This window comes from Mastigoproctus giganteus, chromosome 14 (genome assembly GCF_048544385.1).
Source record: "Mastigoproctus giganteus isolate SK-2022 chromosome 14, ASM4854438v1, whole genome shotgun sequence".
Lineage (NCBI taxonomy): Eukaryota > Metazoa > Arthropoda > Arachnida > Uropygi > Thelyphonidae > Mastigoproctus > Mastigoproctus giganteus.
Window position 1 is genome coordinate 7,256,289 of NC_143588.1, and position 16,639 is coordinate 7,272,927.

At 40.5% G+C, this 16,639-nt stretch overlaps 1 protein-coding gene across 1 annotated transcript in view; it reads left to right on the forward strand.

The window, feature by feature from the left end:
• LOC150074965 (uncharacterized) overlaps nt 1–16,639 on the forward strand; it is a 658,991-nt gene that overhangs the window by 260,438 nt on the left and 381,914 nt on the right. The window contains exon 11 of the mRNA XM_090389013.1: nt 9,703–9,885. Within this exon, the coding sequence (XP_090245139.1) occupies nt 9,703–9,885 (183 nt within the window). The remainder of the gene's footprint in view (nt 1–9,702; nt 9,886–16,639) is intronic.

Consider the following 16,639-nt stretch of genomic DNA (forward strand, 5'->3'; position numbering starts at 1 on the left):
TGGAACACTTCCTTCGATCAACTGGTATTTCTTTGCTAGATTCTGATGTATTATCCTGGCTACCTGGTCATGTCTATGAGTTTACTCAGTCTGAGTGATCACCTTGCACCCTGCGGTGATGTGTCGGATCATTTCTGAGGCCCGGTGGCATCGTCAGCATGTGTCATTGGACACTCCCGGGCCTCTTGGCAATGTATTTTTTATAGTTTCTGGTGCTGATTACCTGGCCTTGGATGGCAAGCAGAAACCCTTCAGTCCCACGAAGAGCATCCTGCTCATGAGCCATGCATTGGAAGCAGTTTTATCTATGTGATCTTATGGAGATCATTGTAGTGTCATTGTAGTGCCATGGAGTGTCTTCTCTGCCCATCTTTCTAGCTTCGTTTGTGCCTCCTAGTTGGGGGGTCTCCTCACTTAGGTTGAGTAGGGTATATCACTTGTATATCTTCCTTTTGTTCTGCTGGAGTGCTGATGTGTGTTCTGAAAGTAATCCTTCAGGTTAACTATCGCTGTCTTCTGTTGCTCAGTGAGGTCTATCAGGCCCCTTCCTCCTTTCTGGGCAATTGTCAGTCTCTCCATGGCAGATTTTGGGTGGTGTTACGGCTCTTGGTCATCATTGTCCTTGTCTTTCTCATGATATCCTCCAACTCGGTGTTAGTCCAATCTATGATCCCGAAGGAGTATGGTAGCACTGGGACTGCATAGGTGTTTATGGCTTTAACTGTGTTCCCTCCATTCAGCTTTGCTTTCAGCAGGCTTCTGAGTCTCTGGTATTTTTTGGTCAGGCAGGCTTTAATTGCCTTGTGCTGTAACTGCTGATTGTGCATCATCCCCAAGTATATGTAGGCCTTACCCTCTGCCATGGCTTCGATCTTTTTACCAGTCTGCAGCTGGTAGTTTCAGTTGACTAATTTTTCCTGGTGCAATCCGTTGATCTTGTATTTGTCTAGACCAAATTCCATCCTAATATCATTGCTGAATTCTTCAGTGATCTGGAGTAGTTGCTAGAAGTGATTTTTGGTTCCCGTGTAGAGCTTGATGTCATCCATATACATCAGGTGGGTGAGGGTGTACAGGTTCTTCCTTCCTTCTTTGAGGTTATATCCATACTTGCTGCTGTTGAGCACGGTGAATAGTGGGTTAAGTACTAGACAGAACCACAATGCACTCAGGGCATCTCTCTGAAAGATTCCTCTGCTGATGGGGATTGGCCTGGTTGTGATGTTTTCGACCTTTATGGTGGTACTCCATTTCGCCATCGTTTCTCCTAGGAAGTTTGTCACTATCAGATTGACTTTGTAGATGTTCAGCACCTCTATTTTCCAGGCCTTGTGGTAATCGATGTAGGCAGTGTACATGTTGCGGCACTTCTTGTAGGCTTGCTCTATAACCACGGCATCTATGGTTAATTGCTTCTTGCATCCTTTGCTCAGCCACTTGCATCCTTTCTGCTGTTTGGCCATTATGTTCTGGCTCTCTAAGTGTTCTGATATCTTCCTGGTTATGCAGCTGGTCAGGATCTTGTACATTGTTGGGCGGCATGTGATTGGCCTATATTTCCCAGATTTCTTGTATCTTCATCTTTTGACTTCAGATATATGATTCCTTGAGTGACAAACTTCGGGAATGTCTCTGGGTGCCTTACATTCGGGTGAACTGCTCTGCCAGGTGCTTGTGCGTGCAAATGAGCTTCTTGTAACAGTAGTTGTGGACGTTATCTATTCCTGGAGTTTGGCAGTTGTGAGAGTTCTTGATCATCTGTTTTACTTCTTCTTCCTGAATCTTCCACCCTCTCATTTCTTGTATGTCCTTGGTTTTCTTGCATTCTAGTTTTATCCAGGGTTAGAATAACTCGGCTGTTATGTCTTACTTCCCTGCTCCATGTGTTTCCCCAGAACTCCTGAATCGCCTTCTGCTTGGGTGGTCCATTCCCTTCTTTCCTCTCTTCTCTGAGACTCTTGTAGAAGCTTATTTGGTCCTCATCGTAGATTCGGTTGTTTATTTTCCTCTGGGAGCTCTCTTTGTATTGGCGTAGTCGCTTTCTGAGTGCAAGGAGGTTCTGCTTCAATGTGTCTAAGTACTCTCCTATTCCCTGATTTTTTGTCTCGTCTTTGCTGTGGATGCTGTCTCTCTCTTGAGGTTGCTTTTCACTTTTCCAATTAATTTCTTACTCCTATTGCTCCAGTGGTACTGGGTCAGTTGGCCTGTTGTTGTTGTTATTTGGTTTTTAGGAGCATTAGCAACTAAGGCCATATTGCTCCGGGAATATGCGGTGGTCATTCCCTTGACCTTTCTGCATCCTCCGTATTTGGTGGTGACGGGCTTGAACCCCGGTCTAATCAAGAAGCGTGTGCTACGCACTGCTGCTCCTTCCCACCTGGCTATGGAGACGCCTCAGTTGGCCTATCTTGACTCTTAATTCTTGTGAACTCATCTTTCCCAAGCTGGCAGTTCCATCTATTTTTGGTTCTTCTGCTGCTTGTCTCTCGTTTCTCTTCCATTAATCCTCGTGGCTGCTATCGCAGCACAATACGTGGCTGTGTGGATGGCCTCCAGGGTTGCACCATTGCTGTCGAGGTAATGCGGTATTATGTGCCGATTCAGGTGGTCTGATCTGACTCTCTTCAAGGTTCTATTCAGCCTCTGCTTCAGTATCACGTGAGTATTTGTGGGGTCCATACCTTCGAATTCTGTTAGGGCCTTCTTCCACTTGTCCTCTATTCTGGATATCATGACTTCGTCTGTTTCCACATCAGCTGCTGTGGGTTGTATTTCTTCTTGCTCTTCCTCCCCCTCTGGTTTGGTGGTGTTATGTTCTTCCTCCTCTGGTTCCATATTCTTTATCTTTTGTAGTTGATCACTCACATCCTGTTTGATTTTTTCCAAGATTGCAGTAGCTATCAGGTTCTTTGTGTCAGTGGTCCTTCTCTGGTCTGCTGTTCGGTGACCTGAAGATCCGGGAATTGTTCCAGCCACTTGGTATGTAGTCTCGCCCTGTAAGTTGTCATATCAATCTCCAGCTTCATTATTTTGTAGTATGCTTGCATGATATACATATTCATTTCGATGCTCCACTTCATATGTTAGCGTTTTCTCCCTTCCTGGGTGGTCACTAGCGCAGTTGCACAGGAAGCACCAGTTGGTGGGGCTGGATTGTCTTGCCCTTCTCTTGTGGTGCCATATAGGGGACAGTGCCACTTGCTCCACAGTCTTCCTCGGGAGACTATCTCAGATTTTTTGAACTGACCCCTCTGCCTAAGGCATGAATGTGAGTGAATTTATCCTGCCCCACACTCGATGCAGTATAATTAATACTTCTCTGCGACATCATCCATCTTTGGAGGTGGACCTTTTTAGCTTCGGTGTATGTCCAGTTGTAGTTCTTGGGAGTGACACCAGCTGGGCCACAATCTGCATTAGTCGTCACTTCGACCTTGGGGCAGGTAGGTCCATTGGAGCAACTTTCATGATGTTTATTTATTCATTAATTTTTATTACTATTAATGTATTTATTATTATTATTATTATCATTATTATTAGCCATATGGTGCATGGAAGCCTGAGGCTTATGGTGGTGCATCAGCCAAAAAAAAGTTCCAAGTTACACTGAGAGAGAGAGAGAGAGAGAGAGAGGTAGAAAGGAATCGCCAAGAAAGAGAAGAATGATGATATCCAGCTCAGGACCCTCGGTGTGCCAAACCCAAACTCACCTAAAGAAAGACATCTAGCTTCTCAAAAGGGTGCAAAGACGGGTAACTCGCCAAAGGCAAAAGGGCATCCTTATGAAGAAAGACTTCAAATATGTGGGTTGCAGAGTTTGAAAACTAGACACCTTAGAGGAGATTTGATTGAGGTGTTTAAGGCTCTGAGAGGCATCAGTAAAATGAATGAGGACGAAATTTTCAAGATTATAAATGATGCTAGAACTAGGGGACATAAATTCAAGTTACAGAGGGAAATGTTTAGATTGGACTGCAGGAAGTTTTATTTTAGCCAGCGAGTTATAAATTACTGGAATAAATTACCTACATGGGTGGTAGAAGCTGAATAATATCTTCGGGGCAGGGAAGTGCATAGGATGATAGGTTTAATTTCCTTTTCTTTTATTACTTATTATTATTTATTTATTTTTTTTTAATCATTGTTTTATTCGTTTTTTTTTTTTTTTTTTGGCTGGTGCAGCCTAAGCCATAGGCTTTCTTGCACCATGCAGCCATTACTAATACTAATACTCACCAGATGTGAGCCCCTATCTGCAGTTCTCTTACTCTTAAGGTCATTAGTGCCAACGTGTACACCATTATCATCTTTTGTGCCCTTAAAAGATATCTGCCCTACAACGTCATCAACTTTCGTCCCTGGCAGACCTATTCCACCCTGAATAAACCATAAATCATACGTTTGGCACACTATAGCCATAGAAACTAATGCACCAGTAAAATATCCAAACCAACCAGCCAAACATGTTCCGCCTATCCTTTTTGCATAATATATTTCCCACCTCCCTGACAAAAGAGTCACCAACAATAACTACTTTCTGTGGGACCAGCGCATTCTGGCTTTCACTGTGTTGCTTGATGCACAGAAGTGAGCTCTGGCATATGAGCAGCCCATCAAGCTAAGAGCTTGATGGGCTGCTCATATTAATTTCTTTGAGGGCATCCACCCTACACCTCAAACTCTCATAGACGCCCATCAGAATTCTGAGTTGGTGCTGTGTGTGTGCCTGTGCATGCATGCGTGCGTGTAATACAAAGTAAAAGCAACCAAAGTTTGCATAAAAAGCATCTTTATTTGAACATTTCATATTGTGAATCCCCTTTTCAGTAAGTTTCCCAACTCGTGTAATTTGAATAATTAATCATTCCAAGGAGAGAAGTACATGCTCTCCTATTCTCAGTTCATTACCACAACTCAGATGGCACCATCTGGGTGGTGGTACTAAACTGTTCAAATGTCATTTCATTCCATTCTGCTCAAATTTTGATATCAGTGCATTCAAGGATCGAATCTTTATTTTTCTTCATTCTTTTTTCTTATCTGTAGGCTTCAAGGGTAGCTGTAGCATTTCACCATTTTTATGATAATGGTTGGATTATATATATGTACCATCGATTAGAAATATATGTACAATGATTTGCATAACATTAATTGATGTCATCTTTATTTTCTTATTTTCCTAAGAAACCCTAATAATAATACAGGTCAACCATCACTAATCCGGCAGCATTGGGACCTGTTGGGTGCCGGATTAGTGAGTTTGCTGGATCACTAGTGGTTATTTTAGCACATACAGTTTACCCAACAGCTAACCACCTCCTCCCACCTTTAACATGTTCACTGCCAAGCTAGTTTAAGAAAAAAATTCCCCAGGGGCCATAAAATATTTAGCAAAAAATTTGATTAGTAATTTTAAAATAAATATTGTAATGTCAGTGTTGTCGTTTTTTCGCTTAAAATATAAAAAAAATGTATTTTTGTATGTCGCATATATGTGGCCAACATGGTCACATACATTGGTTACTTTATTTCTTGAGAAGTTGTGTCGGCCACGTACGTGTGACGCTACTACGGCACACATATGAAGGATGTTTGTGATTAGTTTATTGCACATGCAGCGGGCACTGTAATAAAACATTACGATAAAATACTCTCAAACATCACAATAAGTTTATCAGTATTGTTAGAGATTTTGTGAAATCAAGTTCATTAGGATGCTGTATTATTCATCATATTGTGTTATGTTTTTCTGCAAGTTTGTACAAGTGTGTTGTAAAAAAAAAAAAAAATCTAAAAACGAATGGCTAAAAGAAAATTACTAAAATAAGAGGAACTGAGAGAAATTGGTGGAATTTACAATTAGCATTAGCATTAGTAGAGGCATTTGATGCAAGAAAGCAAGCTTATGCAGCATCAGCCAAAAAAAAAAAAAAAAAAAACCACTCCCACTTCACCCCTCTGTTCTTTCAAAATACCTGTCCAGCTGAGCCTTAAACTTATTTAGGCTATCAACTTCCACGACAAGGGATGGAAGTCTGTTCCACCAACCAACCACCCGCTGGCTAAAGGCAAATTTCCGCACGTCTATCCTACATCTGTCTTTCCTCAATTTGAATTTATGCCCTCTCAGGTGATTATTCTGAGCGAGAGGAAGAATCCCATCAGCATTGAGCATGCTCAAACCATTCAATGCTTTATACACCTCTATCAGATCACCTCGCTGGTGCCTAGTCTCCAGACACTGTAATTTGCAAATCTTAAGCCTTTCTTCGTAAGAGCACCCCTTTGTTCCATTCACTAATCTTGTTGCCCTTCTCTGTACTCGTTCCAGCAGCTCTACATCCTTCTTGAAATGAGGCCTCCAGACCTGTATACAGTACTCTAGGTGTGGCCTGACCATTGCCTTATACAAGGGAATAATCACCTCCTTATCCCTGCTAGAAAAATTCCTATATATCATTGACAATACACCATGAGCTACTCTTGCAGCCCGTCTGCACTGCTCAGAGAACTTCATATCTGCCTGCACAACCACCCCCAGGTCCCTTTCATTCTCTACCACTGTCAGTGCAATACCACAGAGTTGATACGTTGCTCTGGGGTTGCTGTTTCCCATGTGTAGTACTTTACATTTGTCAATGTTAAACTTCATTTGCCACCTCTCAGCCCATCTGCTCAACCTTTCCAGATCCTGTTGCAGCAGCATAGTGTCAGTAGTGTCCTTGACAACCCTGCCTACCTTTGTATCGTCTGCAAACTTCGACATTAAGCTTGATATACCATCATCAATATCATTTATGAATACAGAAAACAATAATGGACCCAACACTGAGCCCTGAGGGAGTCCACTAATAACATTAGTCCTCGACGAGCAGTGTCCATTGATTACCACTCTGTCTTCTCCCCCTCAACCACCCCTTTACCCACAGCAGCAATTTGCCTCCAATGTTACACTGCTCCAATTTGTGCAGCAGTCTTCCATGTGCAACAGTATCAAAAGCCTTTCTAAGATCCAAGTATATAATATCAAAGTTATTCCCTGCATCCAGTTCCTTTGTGACTGCATCATAGTATCCAATCAAATTGGTCAGGCAAGACTTCCCCTTAACAAAACCATGCTGTGTCCGAGCTATAACTGAAGTCTTGTCTAAATGATCCTGCAGTGCTTCTTTAACTAGTGCCTCCATTAATTTTCCTGGAACAGAAGTTAAACTCACAGGTCTATAATTGCTTGTGTCAGCTTTTGATCCTCCTTTGTGAATTGGGGTCACATTTGCACATCTCCAGTCTATGGGTACCTCCCCTGACTCCAAGGAAGCTCTCATAATTATGGCTAAGGGTTTGCTTACTTCCTTTGCTGCCTCCTTTAATATAACTGGATAGATCCCATCCACCCCAGGTGCCTTTCTTGTGTTTATCTTCAACAATTTCTCCTCCACTTTATTCTCAGCTATTACAAGATTCTCTAGCTTACTGCTAGAGTTGAATACACCTCTGGCTTTCCCCTCGCTAAATAACTCCTCATGTGTGAATGTTGATGCAAAATATTCATTTAGTTTGTTAGCTACCTGAGCAGGATCATCAACAGTTGACCATCGATATCAAGTGGACCAATCTGATTCATCCCCTTCCTTCTAGAGTTTACATAAGTAAAGAACTCTTTGCTGTTTTTCTTTACATCCCTTGCCAAAGATTTCTCGTAATCTGCCTTCGCCTGCCTAACCTCCTTTGTAACTTGGTTACAGATCAACTTGTATCTAACATAGGCTTCTGTGTCACCCATTAATTTGTATGTATCCCATGCATTTTTCTTCTCTACCATATGCCTCATTAGTTCATCTGACATCCATTTAGGCCTAAACCTTGAACAGTATTTCTTAGTTGGTATGTAAAGCCTAGTAGCTTCCAATATAAGTTCTTTGAATGATTCCCATTTTGAATTTGCTGTTGATAACATCATCAGTTGGTCCCACTGTATATAATTTAAATACTGTCTCAGTCCATCGTAGTCGCCTTTACAAAAGCAATAACCCTTCCCTTTACCCCTAATGGTAGTTACCTCTTTGAGTAAATCCCACTTCAGCACACTGTGATCACTGCCACCTAGTGGTTCATTTATCTGCAGATTCTTAATGCATGAAGAATCCCTGCTGATAATCAAATCAAGAGTATTCCTCCCTCTAGTTGCCTCCCGAACATGCTGATGTAGTTCATCATCCAATAAATCCACAAAAGCCTTGCTAGTGTGTGAGTGACCAGCCCCCAAATTCCAGTCAATATCTGGGAAATTAAAATCTCCTATTATAAGACTCTCTGATTTACTGGCCCACTCTATTTCCCTGTACAGTTTCTTATTATACTCATCAGAATCATTAGGCCTATAGCACACTCCTACTCTCAATTTTGATCTCCCAATGCTTATGTCACACCAAACTGACTCGACACTGCACTGTCCAGCGATGTCCACTGGCTTCACTTCCTTGGATTTTATGTATTTCTTAACTAATAGCATAACCCCTCCTTCCTTCCTATCCAGTCTATCTTTTCTGTAGACGTTGTACTCCCCAAATTCCAGTTCTGCATTCCTTATATCTGTGTGACACCAAGTCTCTGATATCCCAACAATATCTGCCTTTGATGTTTTGAGCAATACCTCAAATTCATCAAATTTATTTACTAAACTCCTAGTATTGGTGTACACGCAAGTATACATGCACCTATTTCTATTCTTAGCTACCCTAACACAACCCATGTGTTTACTTGTACCGCAATGACTCCCAGCAGTGTCTGAAATATCCTGAATCTTGTTTTTCAGGCTTCTGCTCATTCCAATAGAAGCAGTGCAAGAATCTCTTTCACCTCTGCCAGTGGCTACTGTTAATCTATTTGTCTTTGTATCCCCCCAAGCTAGCAGTTTTCTGACCCACCTAACACTGCCTCGATAGCATCAGCAAATATTCTTGCACCCTTTCTATTTAAGTGTATCCCATCCCTGTAGAAGCAATCCCTCCTGTTAACAAGTACAGTCCAGGCTGAAAAAAATTCTACCCCTTGAGCCTTGCACAGTCTTTCCAGGGCCGAATTGATCGACAAGGCTCTCATCATATACTCCCTCCTATCGTTTAAGCAGAGTTAAATTTCTCACAGACACACTGCTGTAGAGTTTTTTCAGAAGTTCAACTTTATCTATTATGGACAACGTACCGTGTTTGTGCTTTCCACCACGAGAGGCACTTCCTTTATGCATTGGAACCATGGCTGGGGCTAAATATGAGCAGGTTATAATAATAAATGCAGAAAAACAAGTGGGAATGGCTTGCCAGTGTTTGTGAGTTCACGCCAACGTCTGATGCTGCAACCAACGCCACCAAAACAGTAGTGGCAGGTCAGTGCACCGACCTGGAAAATTTGAAATTACATTCGCAGAAATTATGTCCGAATTTAGCGGTGGAACCAGATTACCAGTGGCTGGATTAGTGATGGGGTACCTGGTTATGTTTTCTTCTATGTAGATAATGTGTTTATATCAAAGTATTTACATATTTTTGCATTGATTATTTACTTTATGGCCACTCTGTACTTTAATAAAATAACGTAATATGAAAATTTCTAGTTAAAAGTAGTGAATGTTTTATGTTTTTTTATTGGAGAATTATTAGATTATGGATTTATTCTGTTATGTTTATATGTTGAAATCTGCAGAGAAAAGTATTGCAAGTGATTCTTCTGGCGTATGTACAAGCAATAGTGAGACAAGCTATGCATCATCGGTAGAACAGCCTGATTGTTTGGATGATACCTGTTCACCTGGGACATTACTTGCAAGCAGGAATTACATTCCCAGTACAAGTCAAACTACAGTTTCTTCTGAATGTATTAATGAAGGTATCTTATATATAACTTTAAGAATTATAAAAGATATTTAATGTGTTTGCCTACCATTGCAACGTGTTTTTTTTTTTTTTGTGCATCTTAGTCATCTACTTACTAATCACTTTAACTCATAGAATGAAGTGTGCCCACACTCATTAAATTAAGGGTGTCGTACACACGAAATAGTTCAGCAAACATAAATTGAAAGGATAAAGTGAAGCAGAACAAGACCTGGCTTTTCAAGTATTACTCTTTTGATAATGAATAGAAGTGAATATAGTTAGGTTTTAACCTGTTAACATGTTTTAGGTAAAAAAAAAAATTTTTTTAATTTATTCAAACTACTCACTTCCACAACACTAGTTGGATGTTTATTCCATCAATCAACTACTCTGTATAACTGATTATACTCAATTACTCTATAAATAGGATAAAATGATAATAAAAAGAAAAAAATTATCCATATCATTTGTCCATTCTTTCTAATAATTTGCTCGAAACAATTTGTCTAAATTTATTCAAACTACACTTCCACAACACTAGTTGAAAGTTTATTGTGTGTGTTTCTGTCGTCATCTGAGAAAGAGTAAAGTTGTTATAATCAGCATTTTAGCTTCTTAACTGTTTTAAAGACTTGTACACTTCAGTTAGATCATTGTGCTGATGGCTAGTTTCTAGGAACTGCAGAACCAATCTATAGAACCAAAGTCTTTCTTAGTAACCATATTCTTTTGTGCCCCCAAGTAATTAGTAGTAGTACACTAAGTGGACAAAAATGGGTAGGCTCAACTTTCACCCTTCCCGTTACCCCTGATGGCAGTTACATCTTTAGGTAAACACAACATCAGCACACTGATCACTGCCACCTAGTGGTTCCTTTATTTGAAGATTCTTAATGCATGAAGAATCACTGTTGATAATCAGATCAAGAGTATTACTCCCTCTTGCTGCTGTAGAAAACAATCATCAAATAAATCCACAAAAGCTTTGCTAGTGTGTGAGTGACTAACCCACAAGTTCCAGTCATTATCTGGGAAGTTAAAATCCCCCAATATAAGGCAATCTGATTTACTGGCTAACTCTATTTCTCTGTACAGTTGTTTGTTGTACTCATCGGAGTTGGCGACTCCGTAGCCAGGTGGGAAGGAGCAGCAGTGCATAGCACATGCTTCTTAGACCGGGGTTCGAGCCCGTCACCACCAAATATGGAGGATGCGGAAAGGTCAGGGAATGACCACCACATATCCCAGAGCAATATGGCCTTAGTTGCTAATGCTCCGAAAAAACAAACAACACACACACTCATCAGAGTCATTTACTCATGTCAGCTAGATGCACTTCATTATATTTTGTGTTTCTTAACTAACAGCATAATCCCTCCTCCCTTCCTACACTGTCTGTCCTTTCTGTACACATTGTACTCCCCAAATTCCCGTTCTGCATTCCTTATATCTGTGTGACACCACATCTCTGATATCCCAACAATATCTGCCTTTGATGTTTTGAACAATACCTCAAATTCATCAAATTTATTAACTAAATTCCTAGCATGTATATGCAAGTATACATGCACCTGTTCGTACTTGTTCCATGATAACTCCCGGCAAGATTGCTGGGGATTTCCAGCAATCCTGGAAATCCCCAGCACCTTGCTTTCCAGGCTGCTGTTCATTCCAATAGAAGCAGTGCAAGAATCGCTTTCACCTCTGCCTGCGGCTACTGTTAATCTATTAGTCTGTGAATCACTCCAAGCTAGCAGTCTTCCGACCTACCTAACACTGCCGCAATAGCATCAGAAAATATTCTTGCGCCCTTTCTATTTAAGTGTATCTCATCCCTGTACAAATATATTGTCTCTCCTGTTAACAAGCACAGACCACACTGAGAAAATGTTTACCCCACGAGGCTTGCACAATCTCTCCCAGGTTGAATTGATTGACAAGGCTCTCATCATATACTCTCTCCTATCATGTCTGAGCAGAATTGCTCAAAAATTGGATATTGTTGGCAATTGGTATTGGTTGATTTTCCAGTGATAGTTCAGGTTCTGGATGCAGTTGACGTTTTTTATAAAAGCGAATAGCTGTAGTTTTGTTTGCTGATAGATAATAACCATTTCATGAAGTCCATGACACTATTTTGTTTATTGCAAGCTACAGTTGTCTGTCAGTGGAATGCATATTCTGTGAATGGCAAGATATTGCAAGGTCTTCAACATAAAGACAGATGTCTACCTTAACCAAAATGTTCTGCACTAAATTGTATATTCCAAGAGCAGAGAGTATAGTGCTGAGTACCGATCCCTGTGGTACAACTTGTCTTTGGACAAGAGGTTGCAAAACAGCATTATGATAGCTCACTTGAAAAGTTAGGTAACTCTCTGTGATCATTGAGAGTCGATCTCGGAGTCTTATGGCATATAGGCTTTGCAGAATGCCATAGCACCAAGAGGTGTCCAATGCTTTTTCGATATCGAGGTACATCATGACAAGATGTTCTCGTTGGATAAAGCCGTTCCATATGTTACAGATCCATATCTTGCAGAATGCCATAGGGCCAGGAGGTGTTTGGAGTTTATTGGCGCATCAGAGGGCCAGGAGGTGTCAAATGCTTTATCAATATTGAGGTACATCACAACAAGATGTTCTCTTCGGATAAAGGCGTTCTATATGTTACACTCAGCTTTCATCATAAGGTGTAATGTAGGTTGGTTTTTTGCAGAAGCCATATTGATTACAACTGATGACTGAGTGGGATTCTATGTACCATACAAGTCTGTTATGTATCATCTTTTCAAATGTCTTGTCCAAGCAACTGGTAAGGGATATTGGTATATAATTGCATGGATTCGTCTGATCTTTTACAGGTTTAGGAAACGCTAGCATTGTTGAATGAAACCATGTTCAAGGATAGTAGCTTTCAGAGAAGATCCGATTCAGAAAAAGCAAAAGAAAACTAATGTCTTTTGTTTAGGCATTGCAACATGAGGTAATAAAGCCCATCAGGACATAATGTCCAATTTGTTGATTTGTTTAGAGCATCCTGTAGGTCCAAAATTGCAAAGGATTGATTATATGAAAGTGATAGCCTTGTTCTGAAATTTAATTCACATTCCTCAGCCCTTGTTTTATGTTGCTGAAAGGATGTTTCGTATGCAGATATATCTGAAGTTTGTGCAAAACTTTCTGCCAGAGTATTAGCTATTTCAATTAAAGATGTTAAATCTTGATCATTCCACCTCAGTATTGGAGAGGATACTGGTAGAAATCTACCATTCAGTTTTTTTATTTTATTCCAGGTTATTCTCTGTTAGCATTAGTAGAGGCATTAGCATTAGTCATATTAGAGGCATATTAGCATTAGTCAGGCAAGACTTTCCCTTAACAGAACTATGCTGTGTCTGAGCTATAACTGAAGTCTTGTCTAGATGATCCTGTAGTGCTTCTTTAACTAGTGCCTCCATTAATTTTCCTGGAACAGAAGTTAAACTCACAGGTCTATAATTACTTGTGTCAGCCTTTGATCCTCCTTTGTGAATTGGGGTCACATTTGCACATCTCTAGATGGGTACCTCCCCTGAGTCCAAAGAAGCTCTCATAATTATGGCTAAGGATTTGCTTACTTCCTTTGCTGCCTCCTTTAATATAACTGGATAGATGCCATCCACCCCAGGTGCCTTTTTTATGTTTATCCTCAACAATTTCTCCTCCACTTTCCTCTCTGTTGGTATTTTTTGTTATAGTAGAGGCAAACCGAATCCAGGAATCCTTTTTTTTTGTCTTTTTCTTTACTAATCACGCTTTTGCTTTAAGTTTTTTGAAATTAATGAGATTCTCAGTTTTTGGGTATTTACGAAACAGGTTCAATGCTCAGTTTTTCTCTTTTTTGGCAAGCTGGTGTGCATCACTCCACCACCGTTTGGCATGTTTAAAAGAACCAGTATGGATTTTGGGTATGGCACTGGTTGCGGCATTTAGAATCTACATTGTGTGATGTGTTGTGTGGTATCATCGATGGATTGGTATTTGATTATTTCATCATCGAATGAGATGTTCAAAGCAAATAACTTCCAGTCAGCTTTGGAAAATTTCCATTTTAAGCAGGTATTATTTGTCTCAGGGATTCTAGTTGTTTGGATGATTTCTCAAATTATCAGATAATGGATTATCCAGAGTTGACCAGTGGACGAGTGGATACAATGTTGGATAGCACATTGTTAAATCTATAGCTGTAGTTGTTCTAGTGGAGAAATGAATGTAAGTATCGGACATTGTTCAATTATGTTTATCAAGTAGCAAAAGTGGTGTGCGTTAAAATCCCCTAATAAACAAAAGGGAGGAGGGATCTGTAACAGACGTCCTTGTAGGTTATTATAAGTGTATTCTTTGTTTGATGATAGTTAGATTGAAACTGTTAACATGATTCCTAAGGAGACACGCATTGCTACTGCTTCTAAGGAAGTCTGTAGTGGAATATGTTTAGTAGGGATACTTGAGTTTACAAGAATGGCCACATCTCCATCCATGCACAGTATTAATATTATTTCTATTATATTGATATAAGGTATATTTCTTGATTATTAGTGTTACTTGTGGAGGAAGATTAGTTTCTTGTAAACAAATGCTTACTGGACTATACTGCTTGATTAGGTCATAGACATGGTGCAAGTGCACCACATTTGGATTTCAAAGTAATACACAGTTTTTACATATTATTCTTATTCTTATTTCATTCCAATGACAAAATTTTGCACCTTTTTCTTTTTCGCTCTTCCTGAATGCGCTCCTAGTCTGTGCAGTACTCTCTTTCACCGCTTTCCCTCTCTCACGAAACATTGGCTCAGCTGTACGTGGAAATCAGTCAAACTTAACTTAATTAAAATATTAGCATTAGCATTAGCATTAGTAGAGGCATATGATGCAAGAAAGCAAGCTTATTCAGCATCAGCCAAAAAAAAAAAAAAAAAACCCTCTCCCATTTCACCCCTCCATTCGTTCGAAATACCTGTCCAGTTGAGCTTTAAATTTGTTTAGGCTATCAACTTCAACAACAAGTGATGGAAGTCGGTTCCACCAACCAACCACCCGCTGGCCAAAGGCAAATTTCCGCACATCTATCCGACATCCGTCCTTCCTCAATTTGAATTTATGCCCTCTGAGGTGATTATTCTGAGAAAGATGAAGAATCCCATTGGCATTGAGCATGCTCAAACCATTCAAAGCCTTATACACCTCTATCAGATCACCTCGCCGGTGCCTAGTCTCCAGACTCTGTAATTTGCAAAACTTAAGGCTTTCTTCGTAAGAGCAACCCTTTGTTCCATTTACTAATCTTGTTGCCCTTCTCTGTACCCGTTCCAGCAGCTCTACATCCTTCTTGAAATGAGGCCTCCAGACCTGTATACAGTACTCAAGATGTGGCCTAACCATTGCCTTATACAAGGGAATAATCACCTCCTTATCCCTGCTAGAAAAATTCCTGTATATCATTGACAAGACACCATGAGCTACTCTTGCAGCTCGTCTGCACTGCTCAGAGAACTTCATATCTGCCTGCACAATTACCCCCAGGTCCTTTTCATTCTCCACCACTGTCAGTGTAGTACCGCAGAGTTGATACATTGCCGACCGGGCTAGCCGAGTGGGTAAAGTACCTGCCCGGCAACCCAAAGGTCGCGGGTTCGATTCCCGCCTCGGGCTTGGATCAAAGTACTGCAAAAACCTTGGGAGGTGCAATATGGCCACAGAAGCTGATTCGCCAACAACTACCAAATCAAAAAAAAAAAATAAAAAAAAAAAAAAAAAGTTGATACATTGCTCTGGGGTTACTGTTACCCATATGTAGTACTTTACATTTGTCAATGTTAAACTTCATTTGCCACCTCTCAGCCCATCTGTTCAACCTTTCCAGATCCTGTTGCAGCAGCATAGCGTCAGTAGTGTCCTTAACGACCCTGCCAACCTTTGTATCATCTGCAAACTTAGACATTAAACTTGATATCCCATCATCAATATCATTCATAAACACCGAAAACAACAACGGACCCAACACTGAACCCTGAGGAACTCCACTAATAACATTAGTTCACGTTGAGCAGTGTCCATTGATTACCACTCTCTGTCTTCTGCCACTCAACCATCCCCTTATCCATAGCAGCAATTTGCCTCCAATGCCACACTGCTCCAATTTGTGCAGCAGTCTTCCATGTGCAACAGTATCAAAAGCCTTTCTAAGATCCAAATATATAATATCAAAGTTATTCCCTGCATCCAGTTCTTTTGTGACTACATCATAGTATCCAATCAAATTGGTCAGGCAAGACCTGCCCTTAACAAAACCATGCTGCGTCTGAGCTATAACTGAATTCTTGTCTAGATGATCTTGCAGTGCTTCTTTAACCAGTGCCTCCATTAATTTACCTGGAACAGAAGTTAAACTAACAGGTCTATAATTACTTGTGTCAGCCTTTGATCCTCCTTTGTGAATTGGGGTTACATTTGCACATCTCCAGTCTATGGGTACCTCCCCTGAGTCCAAAGAAGCTCTCATAATTATGGCTAGGGGTTTGCATACTTCCTTTGCTGCCTCCTTTAATATAACTGGATAGATCCCATCCACCCCAGGTGCCTTTTTTATGTTTATCCTCAACAATCTCTCCTCCACTTTCCTCTCAGTTATTACTAAATCATCCAGCTCACTGCCAATGTTTACTTTACCTACATCATTCTCCTTCCTGAATAACTCCTCATGCGTGAATGTAGATGCA